We start from the raw sequence: 13,775 nt of genomic DNA on the forward strand, positions 1-13,775 counted from the left end.
ATTTCCTAGTGGTAAGAACTTGTGGCTGGCTTGTTCTATCCCTTTGATCTTTCAGCTTTCACCCCAATATCTGGTTAAGATTTTTCATTAATAAGACCATTTAGCAATTTGTGTTACATGGAGTCGATTATCTCCTTTCACCATTTGGGTTCTTTGGTCTGGACTTAGATTGCCAGGCTTAGCGGCAAATAACTTAACCCACAGAGCCATCTTTCCAGCTCTGAGAGAGAGAGAGAGAGAGAGAGAGAGAGAGAGAGAGAGAGAGAGAGTTTAAATGGGGGCCAAAGGAAGATACTGAGTGTCCTGCTCAATTATGCTCAATTATTCTTGACCTTCTTCCTTTGACACAAAGTCTCTCTGTGAACCTGGTACTGGACTGCAGGCTAGCAAGCCTCAGCAATCCTCCTGTCTCCACTCCTTTCCTCAAACAGTGCTGGGTTATAGCTGTGCATGGCCACACCTGGCTTTTTACATGGGTGTTGGATACTTGAACTCAGGCCCTCATAGAATTGGGCCAAATCTTAGATGATTTTTTAATTAAAAAAAAAAAAAAAACCCAGAGGCAGATACCAGGGTGGAAGCTGATAGATCAGAGAAGCAGAGCAGCTAGCCATTAGTTCTTACCTCTATGAAATCCTCAGCCTAAAGAGAGTGAGTTCCTGTTTCCTCATGCCTTATATACCATTCTCTGCCCTGCCATATTACTTCCTGGGATTAAAGGCACATGTGCTTCCCAAGCAAAGGCATGAGATCTCAGTATGTGCCACCACTGCCTGGCTCTGTTTCTCTCATGTAGCCCAGTGTGGCCTTGAACTCACAGAGATTCAGATGGATCTCTGCCTCCTGAGTGACAGGATTAAAGGTGTGTGCCACCACTGCCTGGCATCTATGTCTAATCTAGTGGCTGGCTCTGTCCTCTGATCCTCAAGCAAATTTTATTAGGGTATACAGTATATCACCACACCAATGCTTCATTTCATATGCTGTGTTCAAGGCAGCTGGTACTAATCAAAGGCTAGTCAAATTAGTTCCCTATATGTCTTCCTGATGATAGCATTCCTGAGGAAAGTCCTCCAAGAGGAAGAAAGTAGATGCTAGTATGCCTCCTAAGGACTAGCCTCAAATCAAATGTTATTTTAGACTACTCTACTGAGTAAAGGCGGTAACACCATTTGACTCTCTTCAAGTGCATGCTCTTATCCTGAAATCCGTTACTATGGTGGATGTTAAGGACACAGGGACACAAGAAGAGGCCCCTGTGATTATTCTGAAAGGAAACTGAGCATACACTGCCTACAATGTCCAACTGCTAACAAAGCTAATAAAAAAAAAATTAAGGGAATACTTGTAATGTTTCTCCATAAGAATTGTTAATATTTTTATGGATACTCTTCCAGTTAACAAGCTTTCCCCTTCTAATTTCTGAGTATTAACCAGTGCCTGGCAGATTTATTGAGTTTGAATTATAAGTATGTGAGTTTTATTATTTTTCTGCATCTATTAAGACAATAATAATGGTATTTCTTTTTTGCTTTATAGTATTGATGTGGTAAATTACACAGTGATATTATAAAAAATATATTTGCTGTCCCTGATTTTTAGCATATAATACCAAAACATTCCAAATCTCTTCAGTGATAATGGTGTGTGTGTGTGTGTGTGTGTGTGTGTGTGTGTGTTTGTGTGTTTTCTAAAGCTGGCCACAATGGTACTTGCCTATAATCCCAGAACGGGGCAGGAGGAACATGAGTTCAAGGCCAAGCTGAACTACATAGTTTAATAAGATTCTGTTCCAAAATGGGGGAAAAGGTATGAGAGTAGGAGGAAGGAGATGGACGAAACATTAGCAAAATATTAATTGCTAAACCTGAGTCTTTGGTACAGAGGAGTGGATCGCACTACTCTATATTTGAAAAATACCTCATTTGTTTCTTGAGAACACAATCTCATTATGCAATCATGGTTGACTGGTACTATGTAACCCTGGGAGACCTTGAACTCTCAACAATCCTTTAGCATCAGCCTCCTGAGCTCTGGGATAACAAGGTGAGCCACCATGCCTGACTACTTTCTTTCAAAATACATCCCACATAAAGCTTTTTTTTCCCAGATTCTACATAAGCTAGCAACTTTATCTCCTTGAATTTGTTCACATCCCCCCCCCCCCCCCGACAGAATTTCACTGTGTAACAGCTTTGATTGTCCTGGAACTAGCTCTGTAGATCAGGCTGGCCTTGAACTCACAGAGATCCACCTGCCTCTGCCTCCCAAGTGCTAGGATTAAAGGCATGGTCCACCACTGCCCAGTTCACATCTTTACTATCATAGTACATTATTATGCCTATTTAGGAATATATTCCTATGCTGACGGTTTACTTAAAGTTTCTTCTTTTAAAAAAAAATAGTTCATTATTGAGTATTCACCATGCACAGGGACTCTATTATGCTCTAAACATGGGTAATAAATAAAATAAATATGCTATCTACATTCGTTGCATGGAGAGTAAATAGCGCAGACAGGCAAAGAAGTAGGCAAATGTGCAGTAACTGGTGGGCAGGAAACCCAAAGGATTCAATCAATAGAGACTACTTGGGAAAGCAAATTACTTCCAGATAGTAATTAAGACCTCTCAGAACAATACTCTCAGTTCTCAAGGATATCTCAAGGATATCGTTTACTTCCTCATATTCACAAGTTGAAGTTTTAATCCCACCTGTCATCCCATGTGATATCGTCGGGAGGCAATTAGCATATTTATTATTATATTACCAACAGTAACTTTTAAGTAGTGTAAGAAGTCAGAAGACCTTGTGTTCTCTTTTTAACCGGGCGGAGTGAAGTAAGGAAAAGTGTCGTTAGAATGACTACACAGGCAGCTGATCACCCTTCAACACCATAATAAATTTGCAGTAGTGAGCCTACCTAGCGTGTTGACAGAAGTCTTTGTTTTAGATAGGGTCACACCTCGATGCCCTAGAATCTGTTAAGAGTGCAGGGATTAAAGGCATGGGCCACCACGGCCACCACGCAAGGGTAAGATTGTTACCCCAGTAGCCCCACCGAGCAAATCAAAGAGATCACCAGGGCTCCTTTTATTACGCTGCGTGCTGCAACTAACAACTCGCATGAAACGGAATAGAACAGAAAAACTGACACCGGCTCGTTGGAGGAAACGGTGGTTATTTGTAACTTGCTTCGTCAAGTCTTTACTTACATCCTAGCATGTTTTCTTCCGGAAACTTTCTTTTACACGAGTACATCTTTTAGAGCTGGGACTAGGTAGCACCGGCCGGTAATTAGCGGTGCTCTAGCGGGCGGCGCAGGGCACCCTATGTCCAGAACTCCCCACACCTGGGCTCTCCCTGCTTGGGGCAGCACACTAGGTGAGCGACCGTCTCGGTGCAGAGGCGGCCGGGAGCCGGGCTGGCTCACTTCCGGGCGCCGGGAAGCAAGCGAGCAAAAGCAACCTCCTCGGCTAATGACTCCAGAGACCCCCAGCCTGGCGAACCCCACCGGCAGATCTCCTCCCAGCCCCGCCTTACTCCCCAAACCCCGCGATACCTCCACCTCGGGCCCACCCTCCCAACGGCCTGTTCTAAGCCACTGCGCACGCGCTGTGAGGTCCAAACCGACCCGGCTCCGCCCTTCTTTCGTAACTCTAGGGATGGCCAGGCCCTCATCACCACAGCGCTGTCCCAGCCTTACTCCCGCCCTCGTAAGCCCTCAGCCGGTCTCTGATTGGTTACCTGTCCTCGCGGCCTGCGTGGAGCGTGATTGGTCAGTGGCTCCGTCCAATCGGCGGCGGGCTGTCGGATTCAAATCCAGAGCGTTGGGCCTGCGGTCGTTGGCCTCATTGGAGTCGTTGCGCCGGCCCTAGGCGGACGTGGAGCTCCTTGCACCCCGTTTCCTGCTCCTGTTTTCTCCCTCGCGCACCGGCAGGATGGCCCACAAGCAGATCTACTACTCGGACAAGTACTTCGACGAGCACTACGAGTACCGGTGAGCAGCGTCTGCGGAGGAGGGCGGCGCCGGGAGGTCAGACCCGGGGGTCGGGACTCGGGGTCCCTTAGAGGCCTCCATCCTTACGGACAGCCGCGCTTTGTGTCGCGTTCTTCGGGGTTCGCAGGAGCTGGGGAGTCAGGTGGTCGCGCAGCGCCTCATCCGGGAGTTCACGACGGCACGCGGAGCTCGCCGGCTCTGGCCCTGAGGAAGTCCGGGAGGTGCACCCGACGGGCTGTGTCCGGGGTAACTGCAGAAGCCGTAACCTGGGGCGTCTTCAAAGAGGTTGAAACCTCGAGGTTACCCGGGAATGTTTTTGCTCCCACCCCCCGCCATTACCTTCGTCTGCTAATGCATTTTGGCCTGGTTTAGGGCTCTTGGGGGAATTTGGGTTTTGAACCCTGAGATGCTCTAGAAAGTAGTGCCTACGTTATTGTATAAGCAAATGGATTATGGAAAGTAGGGGATGGTTACAGTTAGTTTTATTGTATTCATGCCGACCTGGGGTGTGGTTTCAAAGGCCTTTCTGCCGCGGGGTCCTACTGGGTTGGGACTAAAGCGTTGCATTCTGGGACACGGTCAAGATACCCTCGTGGAAACCTATGCCTCTCTTGGCCAAACAGTGACCATGTTTTCTGTTTGCTGCCCTTTTAGGTTAGTCTCCAGCGTGCTGTTTGAGGAATAAGAAAGACTTTTTTAGAGAGTGGATTCCCTAACCGCCCCCTCCCCCCAATTCTCTCACGCCCTTAGTATAGAAATCTTCACAGTGGGAAAACTTTCTCTGGTCTGTTTTACAATTTAGTAATGCTGGAACTTGAATATTTTTAACTAAGAAATCTCGTGGTTTTTTTTCTTAGCTATAAAATTTAATTAGTATCTTTACATAGTAATTGTAACCATATGATAAGTTGGCATAATGTTCGGTGGTTATAGTAACCCAGAGCCCAGCTTGGGGATATCCAGTAATCAACAGAAAGTTATTGTACTGCCTTCTAAATTTGGCAAATCATTCTGTTTAGCATAAAGGTTTATGGGCTTGTATACATTCCTTTAGGACATACTGCCAGAGTGTGGTAGTTTTTAAACTTGGGCTATAAGTTGTACATGTTTGAAAGCAGCTGCTGGTCTACTACCCACTGCTGTATTAGGAACAGAATCCAGAGCCCAAGAGATTTTATTTTGAAATAAGGGTCCTCGTTAAGTGGCTTTTCAAGCTTGCCATTCTCCCTCAGCCTTTCTAGTAGCTGAGATGAGTGTGTCACCACACATGGCTTGAGCATTCACCAACCTTACAAAACAAGACGAATTAGAGAGGTACTCTTGAAAGAGAATGTACTGGTGATACGACGACACAGGTGTGAATCTAGGATGGCTTAGATATAGTAGAAGTATGAGTGTTGTGTAGAAGCTTAGTGTTTTTGTCAGTGAGTGGTTACTATGAACAAACAGTGGGTTGTTGTGGGAGCCTATCTTTTTTGAAATGGTCTCTACAGCTCCATTTGTCCTGGAACCTGAAGTGTAGAGAGAGATCAGGCTGCATCAAGTCCTACACCACCATGCTCAGCATGGGAGTTTGTCTTTACAGAAGGAAAATTGAGGATTTCTCTGGGTACTTTTATGAATGGTAATATGTGGCACTTTTTGTTTTCCAACAAAGCTAGGTTTTGGAAATAGTTTTCCTTAATGTGGTCAGTAATAAAATACAGATAGAGTCATGTGAGTTTAACACTACTAAAAAATTTACAATTATAATCGACCCCTGGTAAAATGCAACCTGTTGACATGACTTAGGTAGAAGCAACTTCTGTCTGAATATTTGAGACTATCCATAGGAATATAAGATCACAAGGTATCTTTACAAAGACTCCCATCTCAAAAATAAATAGTTACAAGGTGCACTGAAATTTGGCAACCCTTCTTGCCTCCACTATGATCTAAGCAGTATTTCTAGAATGAGTGGTAACTGGTATGAGTAAGAATATTTATAAAGTTGCCTGGAAATGTTTGAGGGGAGTGTACTGCGTTAGTAAGCATAACTATTTTGTAGTCATTTCTCTTATGTCATCATAAAGTTGTTTTAAGAATTATTTGCATTGAAATAATAAGCCACATCCTAAAATCTATGTTGTGGACAATTTGGTGCTTAGAAAGGATTATGGATTGTGTTGTTCCATGTCCAAAAATACAGAACTAATTTACACTCTGTCATCGTACAGCTTATATTGGTCAAAAAAAAATTGCTAATTGCTGATTTTGTAGAAACCAGAAAGAGTGAAATGAGGCTGACAATTAGGGTTTTAGAAAGAGACACTTTGTGATAATTAAGTGCTCTGTTCAGGCAAGGGTACAGATTTGTTTGTACTTGTTAGAATTGTATGTATTTGTTCTGGCCCTGAATCAAGGCCAACAGTTTGCTGGAGCTGTTGGCTTCAAGCAGGAGCCTAAAGAAATGTCTCTCTATGGTCTGTTGGCCATTTCAGAAATTTGGAAATCTAATGGTCAATTCATTAGAAAGAAACAAACTGGGGGCTGGAAAGATGGCTTAGAGGTTAAGAGCACTGAGTTAAATTCCTGGCACCCACATGGTGGCTCACAACCATCTATAATGAGATCTGATGCCCTCTTCTGGCCTGCAGACATACATGCAGACAGATCACTGTATACATAATGAATAAATAAATTTCTAAAGAAAGAAAGAAACTGGCTGGATGTTGTACATACACAGTTCTGTAATTACAGAACTTGAGAGCCTAAGGCAAAAAGATAGGGAGTTTGAGGCCAACCTGCCCAACAGTAGAATGCACCCCACCCGCGTGAACAGCTGAGTCACTGGTGATAGATAATGGTGGCTGGTAAGTCTTAATGGTATTCCAAGTATAATACTTCTACATTACTGGTTTAGCTTATTGTTCATTAAATTATATGTTAAATCTGTTACCAAGAAAAAGGATTATTGTGGGTTTTCCACATAAAACAAAAGGAAAAAATTGTGTGTGTTCATAATGGATTGATATTAAAGACTTATTTATATGCCCACCTAAAGTTTTGGAATTGCTTCAGTAACTTACTGGGAAACTATAAAGATCTGTGTGAAGTCCATGGGCATGAGTTAGTATTTTGGCTTTTAATTCTGAAGCATAAAGCAAACTATGGAATATATACAAGAACTTGTATCTAGTACAGATCTAGTATTGTGTAACAGAAAATACATTAACTGTCTTGGTTTGTCCATTCTTCCCCATCCTTTATTAAAGTTTGGTAGTTCCAGGTTGAGGTGAAGGGACACTAATCCTAGGACTAGACTCCTTCCTTCCTCCTCCCTAGGCAGCTCGCTTTTATAATTGCCTCTGTCTTTAGCTTGCTGGTCTAGCTATCCAGCTACCGTCAGTCTGTCCAACAACTTTGAGTCTACTTTTCAGTACTTGAATATTTTCTGCCTATAATTTGTAGACCAAGAGTTGTTTCATAACCAAAAGAAGTTGTAGGAGAGGGTGACTCTATTCCTGGAAGATGTCAATAGCAGATATTCTGTTAGAATGCTTTTCATTTCTGTGCAGCTTACTATTGGCCTAATACTTGAACATAAGCCCTCAAAAGCCAAAAGTATAGGTTATAGGGAATACTCAAGATTGATACAAATAGTGTTGTAATCCAGAGTTGCTTTAGAGAAATGACTTCAAATTTTCAGAATCTTAAAAGGTCCCTGTATTAAGTGATAATGGTAGGAAAGACAAAGCACTAATCTGGCTGAATCTTTTAACAGGCATGTCATGTTACCCAGAGAACTCTCCAAACAAGTACCAAAAACTCATCTAATGTCTGAAGAGGAGTGGAGGAGACTTGGTGTCCAGCAGAGTCTAGGTTGGGTTCATTACATGATTCATGAACCAGGTAAGCTTTGCTATAAAGTACTAACTAAATAAAAATAGTTGTTGAGGGTCAACTTATTAAAAACCCAAACATTCAGTGTTAACTAAAAGTAACTGAGAAGCTCAACTATTTTTTTAAATGACTGATTCCTTACTCCCTGGATAATGTTCTGTTTTATAGTAAAGTAATGTAAAGTAAAGTATACAAGAATGAAAGGAATGCCGGGTGGCGGTGGCACTCAGGAGGCAGAGCCAGGCAGATCTATGAGTTGGAGGCCAGCCTGGTCTACAGAGCGAGATCTAGGACAGCCACCAAAACTACATAGAGAAACCCTGTGTGTGTGTGGGGGGGGGGGGGTTGAAAGTAATACATTATGTACTTGTAAAGGTGACTTGCTTAAAGTCCTGGTATATATAGAAATTGATGCAATTAGATGTGATTACATCTTTCGTTAGCCCTTTTTAGGGATTCATCTACCATATTAAGGTTAAGTGAGATAGGCATATAAACACAAATTCTCCCTGTATCAAAAGTATCTTATTCTCTGGGCATTGGTGGTGCACACTTTTAATCCCAGCACTCGAGGCAGAGGCAGGGGGATCTCTGTGAGTTCAAGGCCAGCCTGGTTACAAATCTAGTTCCAGGACAGCCAGGGCTGTTACACAGAGAAACCCTGTCTCAAAAAAAAACATTAAAAAAAAAAGAAAAGTATCTTATTCTAGTATGGTATTAACCAAGTTTTCAAGACATTAAGTAGTAAACTAGACTGAAGTTTTGTGATCTTAAGTTCTGGTTTGGAACTATCAATTAAAAACTAAAGCGGGAGGGCTGGAGAGGTGGCTCAGAGGTTAAGAGCACCGACTGCTCTTCCAGAGGTGCCCTAGGTTCAATTCCCAGCAACCACATGGTGGCTTACAACCATCTGTAATGAGATCTGGTGCTCTCTCTGGCCTGCAGTCATACATGGTGTATATATAATAAATAAATAAAAATCTTCAAAAAAAAAAAAAAAAACTAATGCTGGGAACAAAATTTGAAGACATACTACAAAAACAGATAAAATTAAAGCTACCTTTTTATACTTGTAAAGAAAAACAGTATTGTTAAACTCTTGGGTGTGTTAAAACTTTCTAGGGATTATGACACATATATTTAAGAGTTCAAAGATTCTCCCTACTACAGAAGCAGTGGATCTGTATCTGTCTAACTATAAATTCCTGGCCTTCCTCATACTGAATTGGGAGGTATTGGGTAAACTCTACTTACTGGTTCAATTATCTTTATTTTTTGAGGTTAAAGTCTACATCTTTTCTTAGCTAAGTGCAGGGATTACAAGTATACCACTACACTTTGCAGGCTTGTGTGTTGAGATTGGACCTTTTGTACTTGCTAGGCAAATATATCCACCTCCATATATACCATATACCACCACTTTACCATACATATATATCCAACTTTCTGGTGATTTTTCTGAAGTGCATTAGCATGAGATCCAGTAGCTACTTTGAATGAGATGTCCTTTTCTCAAAGTGATAACATTTCTTTTACCTGGAAATGAGATTTTACAGGTAGAAACCATCTCTCCAGAGTAGGCTAAAGATTAAAATAGTGGAGCAATGTTATTATTACATAGTTTGCTTGTGTTCAGTGTTTATTATTTTGAGACAATTAATTTTAATCACTTCAAATGGTGACGTTGTTGGCATGAAACTTAATGATAAATATTTCCTTTCCACAGAACCGCATATTCTTCTCTTTAGACGACCTCTTCCAAAAGAACAACAAAAATGAAGTACATCTGGGATCACCTAATCATTTTCAAATTTAATGTATATGTGTATATATGGTAGTATTCAGTGAATACTTGAAAAATGTACAAATCTTTCATCATACCTGTGCATGAGCTGTATTCTTCACAGCAACAGAGCTCAGTTCAATGCAACTGCAAGTAGATTATTTTAAACTGTTAAAGATAAATTTCTTGTAGTTTTTTTTTCTTAATATAAGTAGTGCCTGTTTTACTTTACCTGTTACTTTTGTTAAATAAAGTTTGTATGTTGCATTTATAACTATTGTTGAAATTAATTTGACTTGACTCTGAATAATTTTACCCCTGGAAAAAATAAACATACTTGAAAAAGACATCTCAAGCTCCAAATGATGAGATTACTGGGGATATTTAATCTAGAGTCAAAGTTTTCAGCTTTATTGATATTCTACTTCCAAGATAGCTGTCTACATTGGTTGTGTCCACAATGTCTACAAAACACTAGTGGTTTCAGGGAGAACTGTTTTAAGAAGCGCTGAAACACCCTATGTATGCTTTTTTTTTTTTTGTCGGCCAAGAAATTAAGCACAGACACATTAGAAATGTATAAATGAATGTCCAGTAACTTAAGACCCTGGTTAGATTAACAAGGGTGACTTCACACTTCACTGAACCATGGTGGTGTGTAATCCTGTGGGCCTACCTGAACAAGAACTGGAGATGTCTGGGTATCTTGCTTCAACTAGGGGGCTAGTGTTCTGTGCTAAGCGTGCATTTGACTTCAGGTCTGTTTGCCAAATGCCTAACAGTGCAGGCGACTTTCTTCTGATCTTAGATCTCTGCACAGTTGTGTGTTCTTAGTTTCTTTGTGGTGCGTTTTGCTGAGCCTCCTGTTCTCCAGAGGCAGCACCAGTTTCTCAGACAACTGAACACATTCAGCCCTTGTGTAGTTGGGGTTTCTAAATCTGCCTGCCAGCACCATGCTTTGACGTCCTATCTTGCCCTAGAAATTTCACACTGCCAAGTGTTACCGGCCTCCCCTTTCCTTCATGAGCCTGCATCACCTCAGTGAGGGCCTAACTAGGGCGCTCAGAGCCTGGCCGCCCCCCTAATGCCCTATCTGGGGGCCCCACCCCGGAGCAGAGCTCAGCAGAGCTCAGCCGCACCCTTAGGCCTGCCAGAAACACCTCCCAAAGCGCCGGCTCTGGCCCCACATGCCGCCCGTCGACCCGGGACGCTAAGCACTTCCGGCATAAAAAGGTTTCCGTCGCCTTCCGGTGACGTACTTCCCGGCGCTGCCGTCCCATAGGCGGAAACGTCGAGTCGTTGGTTGGGCCCGCCGCTCGCTTCACGGCGCGGGCTCTTCCGTGGCCGCCATGGCGTCGGAGCGGCCGCGGGAGCCCGAAGGCGAGGTAAGGGGCGGCCTGCGGGCCTAGGTACACGCGCGGGGCCACCAGGACTGAGGTTCGGGGGTGGGGCGGCTCGACCCTCCCACGGCTCGGCCGGCGAAGTGATGCCACAGAGGCCACCTACCGCCCCCGGCTCCTCAGACCCGCGTCCGCCCCTGCGTGACCGCTAGGTGGCGCACCGGCGGTCACAGAATTCCGCTCCAAATTGGCCAAACACGGTAATGAAGTCAGAATAACCGTACTTCGTATTGCAACACAAAGCTCAGTTTTGAATTCCAGGCACTCACGGCCATGAGATGATTTTTTTTCCCTCAAAGGTTATATGTGGTTACTAAGTACAAACCAAATATTTGGTGCTTTTTGTTGAAAAATGTCAATAAATGTCAGCATTGTGTTTTAAACTACAGTTTTGAGCTTCCTCGGGTGTATTTGGCTACAGTAGGTCCAGGATTTTTATGTATCTCATGTAAAAAGATGAGAGAGATAAAAATGAACATTTCCAAGTTTAAATCCCCAGAATCATTCCAAATTGTGGTTCTTATTACATAACAATGTTGGATTTGCTTCGACGTTAATTCGTCAGCATTTCACTTTTAAGGCCCAAGAAACTTCTTTTTCTAATAAAAACAGCGTTAGGGAGATACTGTTACCAAAGAAATTTTTGTCTTTGCTGTGCACCTTTTAGTCAGCATTGGGCCTATTAGAATAGAGCACCTTTCTTTTGGTTTTTGTTTATCTGCATTTAGCGAATCTCAGAGTGTTATAGCCCAACCCACCCTTTCTTCCTCAGGATAGCATCAAGTTGTCAGCTGATGTCAAACCATTTGTCCCTAAGTTTGCTGGGCTCAGTGTGGCGTGGTCAGAGTCCTCCGAAGCATGTGTCTTCCCAGGCTGTGCAGCCACTTACTATCCATTTGTGCAGGAATCACCGGTGACTGAGTATGTATTTTCTGAATGCCTTGCCTTATGAAAAAGAATTATTTCCTGGAGACAGTGGTAATCACATACCTCCACATATTCTGAAACACTCATATTAACATCTTGTAGAATAGGAAAGGAGGTTCTTTGACCGGAAGGATCTGGGTCTGTAGGTTAACTCTATTTTGTGCTATAAAAATTCAACCAAGAAGGGCAGAGGCTGCTGTACTTCTTAGAAAGTACAATTGCAGGGTTCCTTTGTCCACAATTAAAACTATGGATGCCCCTCAGCAGGAAATGCTTGCCATTCATCAGGCCCTGGGCTTGATCCTGAGAGCTGCCAAAGCAAAACTGAGCCAAACAATTTCACATTTGGATTGGAAAAAGAAATAGTAAGAAGAAAGGGTGAATGGGAAGGGGACAGAGGAAGGGTCAGACTGGACAACTTAGCAAGACCCTTAGTCAAAACAAAGTAAAAGATAGGCTTTGAGTTATATAGCTCCATGGTAAGCTCCTGCTGACATACACAAGGCCTCAGGTTTAATCCTCAGTCCATCTGAGTGACTCCTAGCCTCTGCTGTCAGAATCTACTTTGTACTCTGGCCCTCACAGCACAGTGTAGGATGTGATGGAGGGGTTAAGAAGGGAAGGATCCTGAGGTCCTGGAGAGGACTGCACAGGCCGTAGGGCAACTCCTCAGCCAAGGGAATGACTTTTTGGCGATTGAGTCCCAGGGCTGCTGAGTCGTCAGGTATGTGACCATCAGTAGGGTGCAAAGCCATTGGCACATGTTCCTACTGTGCTGACATTGTGTATGAACTTATTTTTTAACTTCAAATTACTTTTTTGTGGTGGTATGGATTAAACCCATGGCCTTGTGCATTTTATGAATGCTGTCCATCTTTGAGCTTTATTGCCCAACCCTAGTTCATTAGTTTTAAACAGAAGGTCAGCAGTAGCCTTTGCAGGAAGAAAAAGAGGTTCTATCTGGCTGTATGTATGTTTGTGCATGCACATGTGTGTTGTGTATGTGTGGTAAATGCACAATCATGTGGAAACCTGAGGTTGTTGAGAGTCTTTCCCTGGTCTCTTCTTTCCTTTTTTGAGACAGTCTCACTGGACCTGAGGCTTATCTCTCAGCTGCACTGGCTGGCCAGTGAGCTCCAAGGATCTGCCCTTCCCCATTCCGGGCTGGACTCCCGGATGCAGACTGCCACGCACTGCTTTTCACAGGCTCTGGAGACCAAACTCACGTCCTTGTGCTTGTGTGCAGGCACCTTACTGACTGGGCTTTCTCTCTAGCCCTCATTTGGTTGTTGATAGGGGAGTTTCCAATGCTAGAGTAAATTATCCTAAAAAAAAATATTAGAAAGTTTAAATTATTGTCTTACAAAAAAAAAAATGAAAGTCCTTGGTTTGTGTTATGAAATCTGCAACTGAAATTTACACTTTTTAGACAAAAAATTTACCCTGAAGACATGGCCTTTGGAGCCCCTGCATTTCCAGCGCAGTACGTATCTTCTGAGATAACACTGCATCCATTTGCCTATTCTGCTTATGCCCTTGACTCTGCACAGAGTGTTTGCTCAGGGCCAGCCCTGCAGTATGATTACAGCCCAGCACAGTGTCACCCAGGCTTTCGGACAGCAAAGCCCCGAAATGAGCACATGTGCCCTCCTCCTCAGGAAGCAAAAGGTGTATTTAAGGTGAGGCAATGCTGTGGTTTTGTGGTGTCCTGACATTAATCATTTGATTAAGATGTAAGAAGTTAGTATATGGCATGATGTTTAAGTATTGCTTACCTTTTTGT

The 13,775-nt window shown here is 43.0% G+C and overlaps 2 protein-coding genes and 1 non-coding gene across 8 annotated transcripts in view; all 3 read left to right on the forward strand.

The window, feature by feature from the left end:
- Window positions 1–3,715: 3,715 nt before the first annotated feature.
- On the forward strand, window positions 3,716–9,938 carry Cks2 (CDC28 protein kinase regulatory subunit 2). The gene is made up of 3 exons (XM_036189059.1): window positions 3,716–4,000; window positions 7,764–7,891; window positions 9,609–9,938. Exons 1-3 carry the CDS (start codon window positions 3,942–3,944, stop codon window positions 9,659–9,661), a joined length of 240 nt encoding a protein of 79 aa, XP_036044952.1. The 5' UTR covers window positions 3,716–3,941; the 3' UTR covers window positions 9,662–9,938.
- Window positions 6,387–6,523, forward strand: LOC118584935. Its single transcript, XR_004945102.1, has one exon. It is a non-coding gene; the product is annotated as a small nucleolar RNA SNORA2/SNORA34 family (small nucleolar RNA).
- A 1,004-nt stretch (window positions 9,939–10,942) lies between the features above and the next one.
- Window positions 10,943–13,775, forward strand: part of Secisbp2 (SECIS binding protein 2) — a 28,553-nt gene continuing 25,720 nt past the window's right edge. Inside the window, exons 1-3 of one of the 6 annotated variants that reach the window (XM_036187049.1) lie at window positions 10,943–11,050; window positions 11,838–11,986; window positions 13,422–13,671. In XM_036187049.1, coding sequence (XP_036042942.1) covers window positions 11,015–11,050; window positions 11,838–11,986; window positions 13,422–13,671 — 435 coding nt within the window. In that variant the 5' untranslated portion in view covers window positions 10,943–11,014. Of the gene's footprint in view, window positions 11,051–11,081; window positions 11,266–11,837; window positions 11,987–13,421; window positions 13,672–13,775 lie in introns of those variants that run through there. The other 5 variants (XM_036187050.1, XM_036187055.1, XM_036187051.1 and 2 more) reach the window with 5 other exon arrangements.

This window comes from Onychomys torridus, chromosome 5 (genome assembly GCF_903995425.1).
Source record: "Onychomys torridus chromosome 5, mOncTor1.1, whole genome shotgun sequence".
Taxonomy (NCBI): Eukaryota; Metazoa; Chordata; class Mammalia; order Rodentia; family Cricetidae; genus Onychomys; species Onychomys torridus.

Excerpts from the sequence above, each read along its gene's own strand:
- Cks2 (XM_036189059.1), top strand. The coding sequence starts at position 3,942 with ATGGCCCACAAGCAGATCTACTACTCGGACAAGTACTTCGACGAGCAC. Across the intron at positions 4,001-7,763 it reads GACGAGCACTACGAGTACCG|GCATGTCATGTTACCCAGAG; the intron begins GTGAGCAGCGTC and ends ATCTTTTAACAG. Across the intron at positions 7,892-9,608 it reads TTACATGATTCATGAACCAG|AACCGCATATTCTTCTCTTT; the intron begins GTAAGCTTTGCT and ends TCCTTTCCACAG.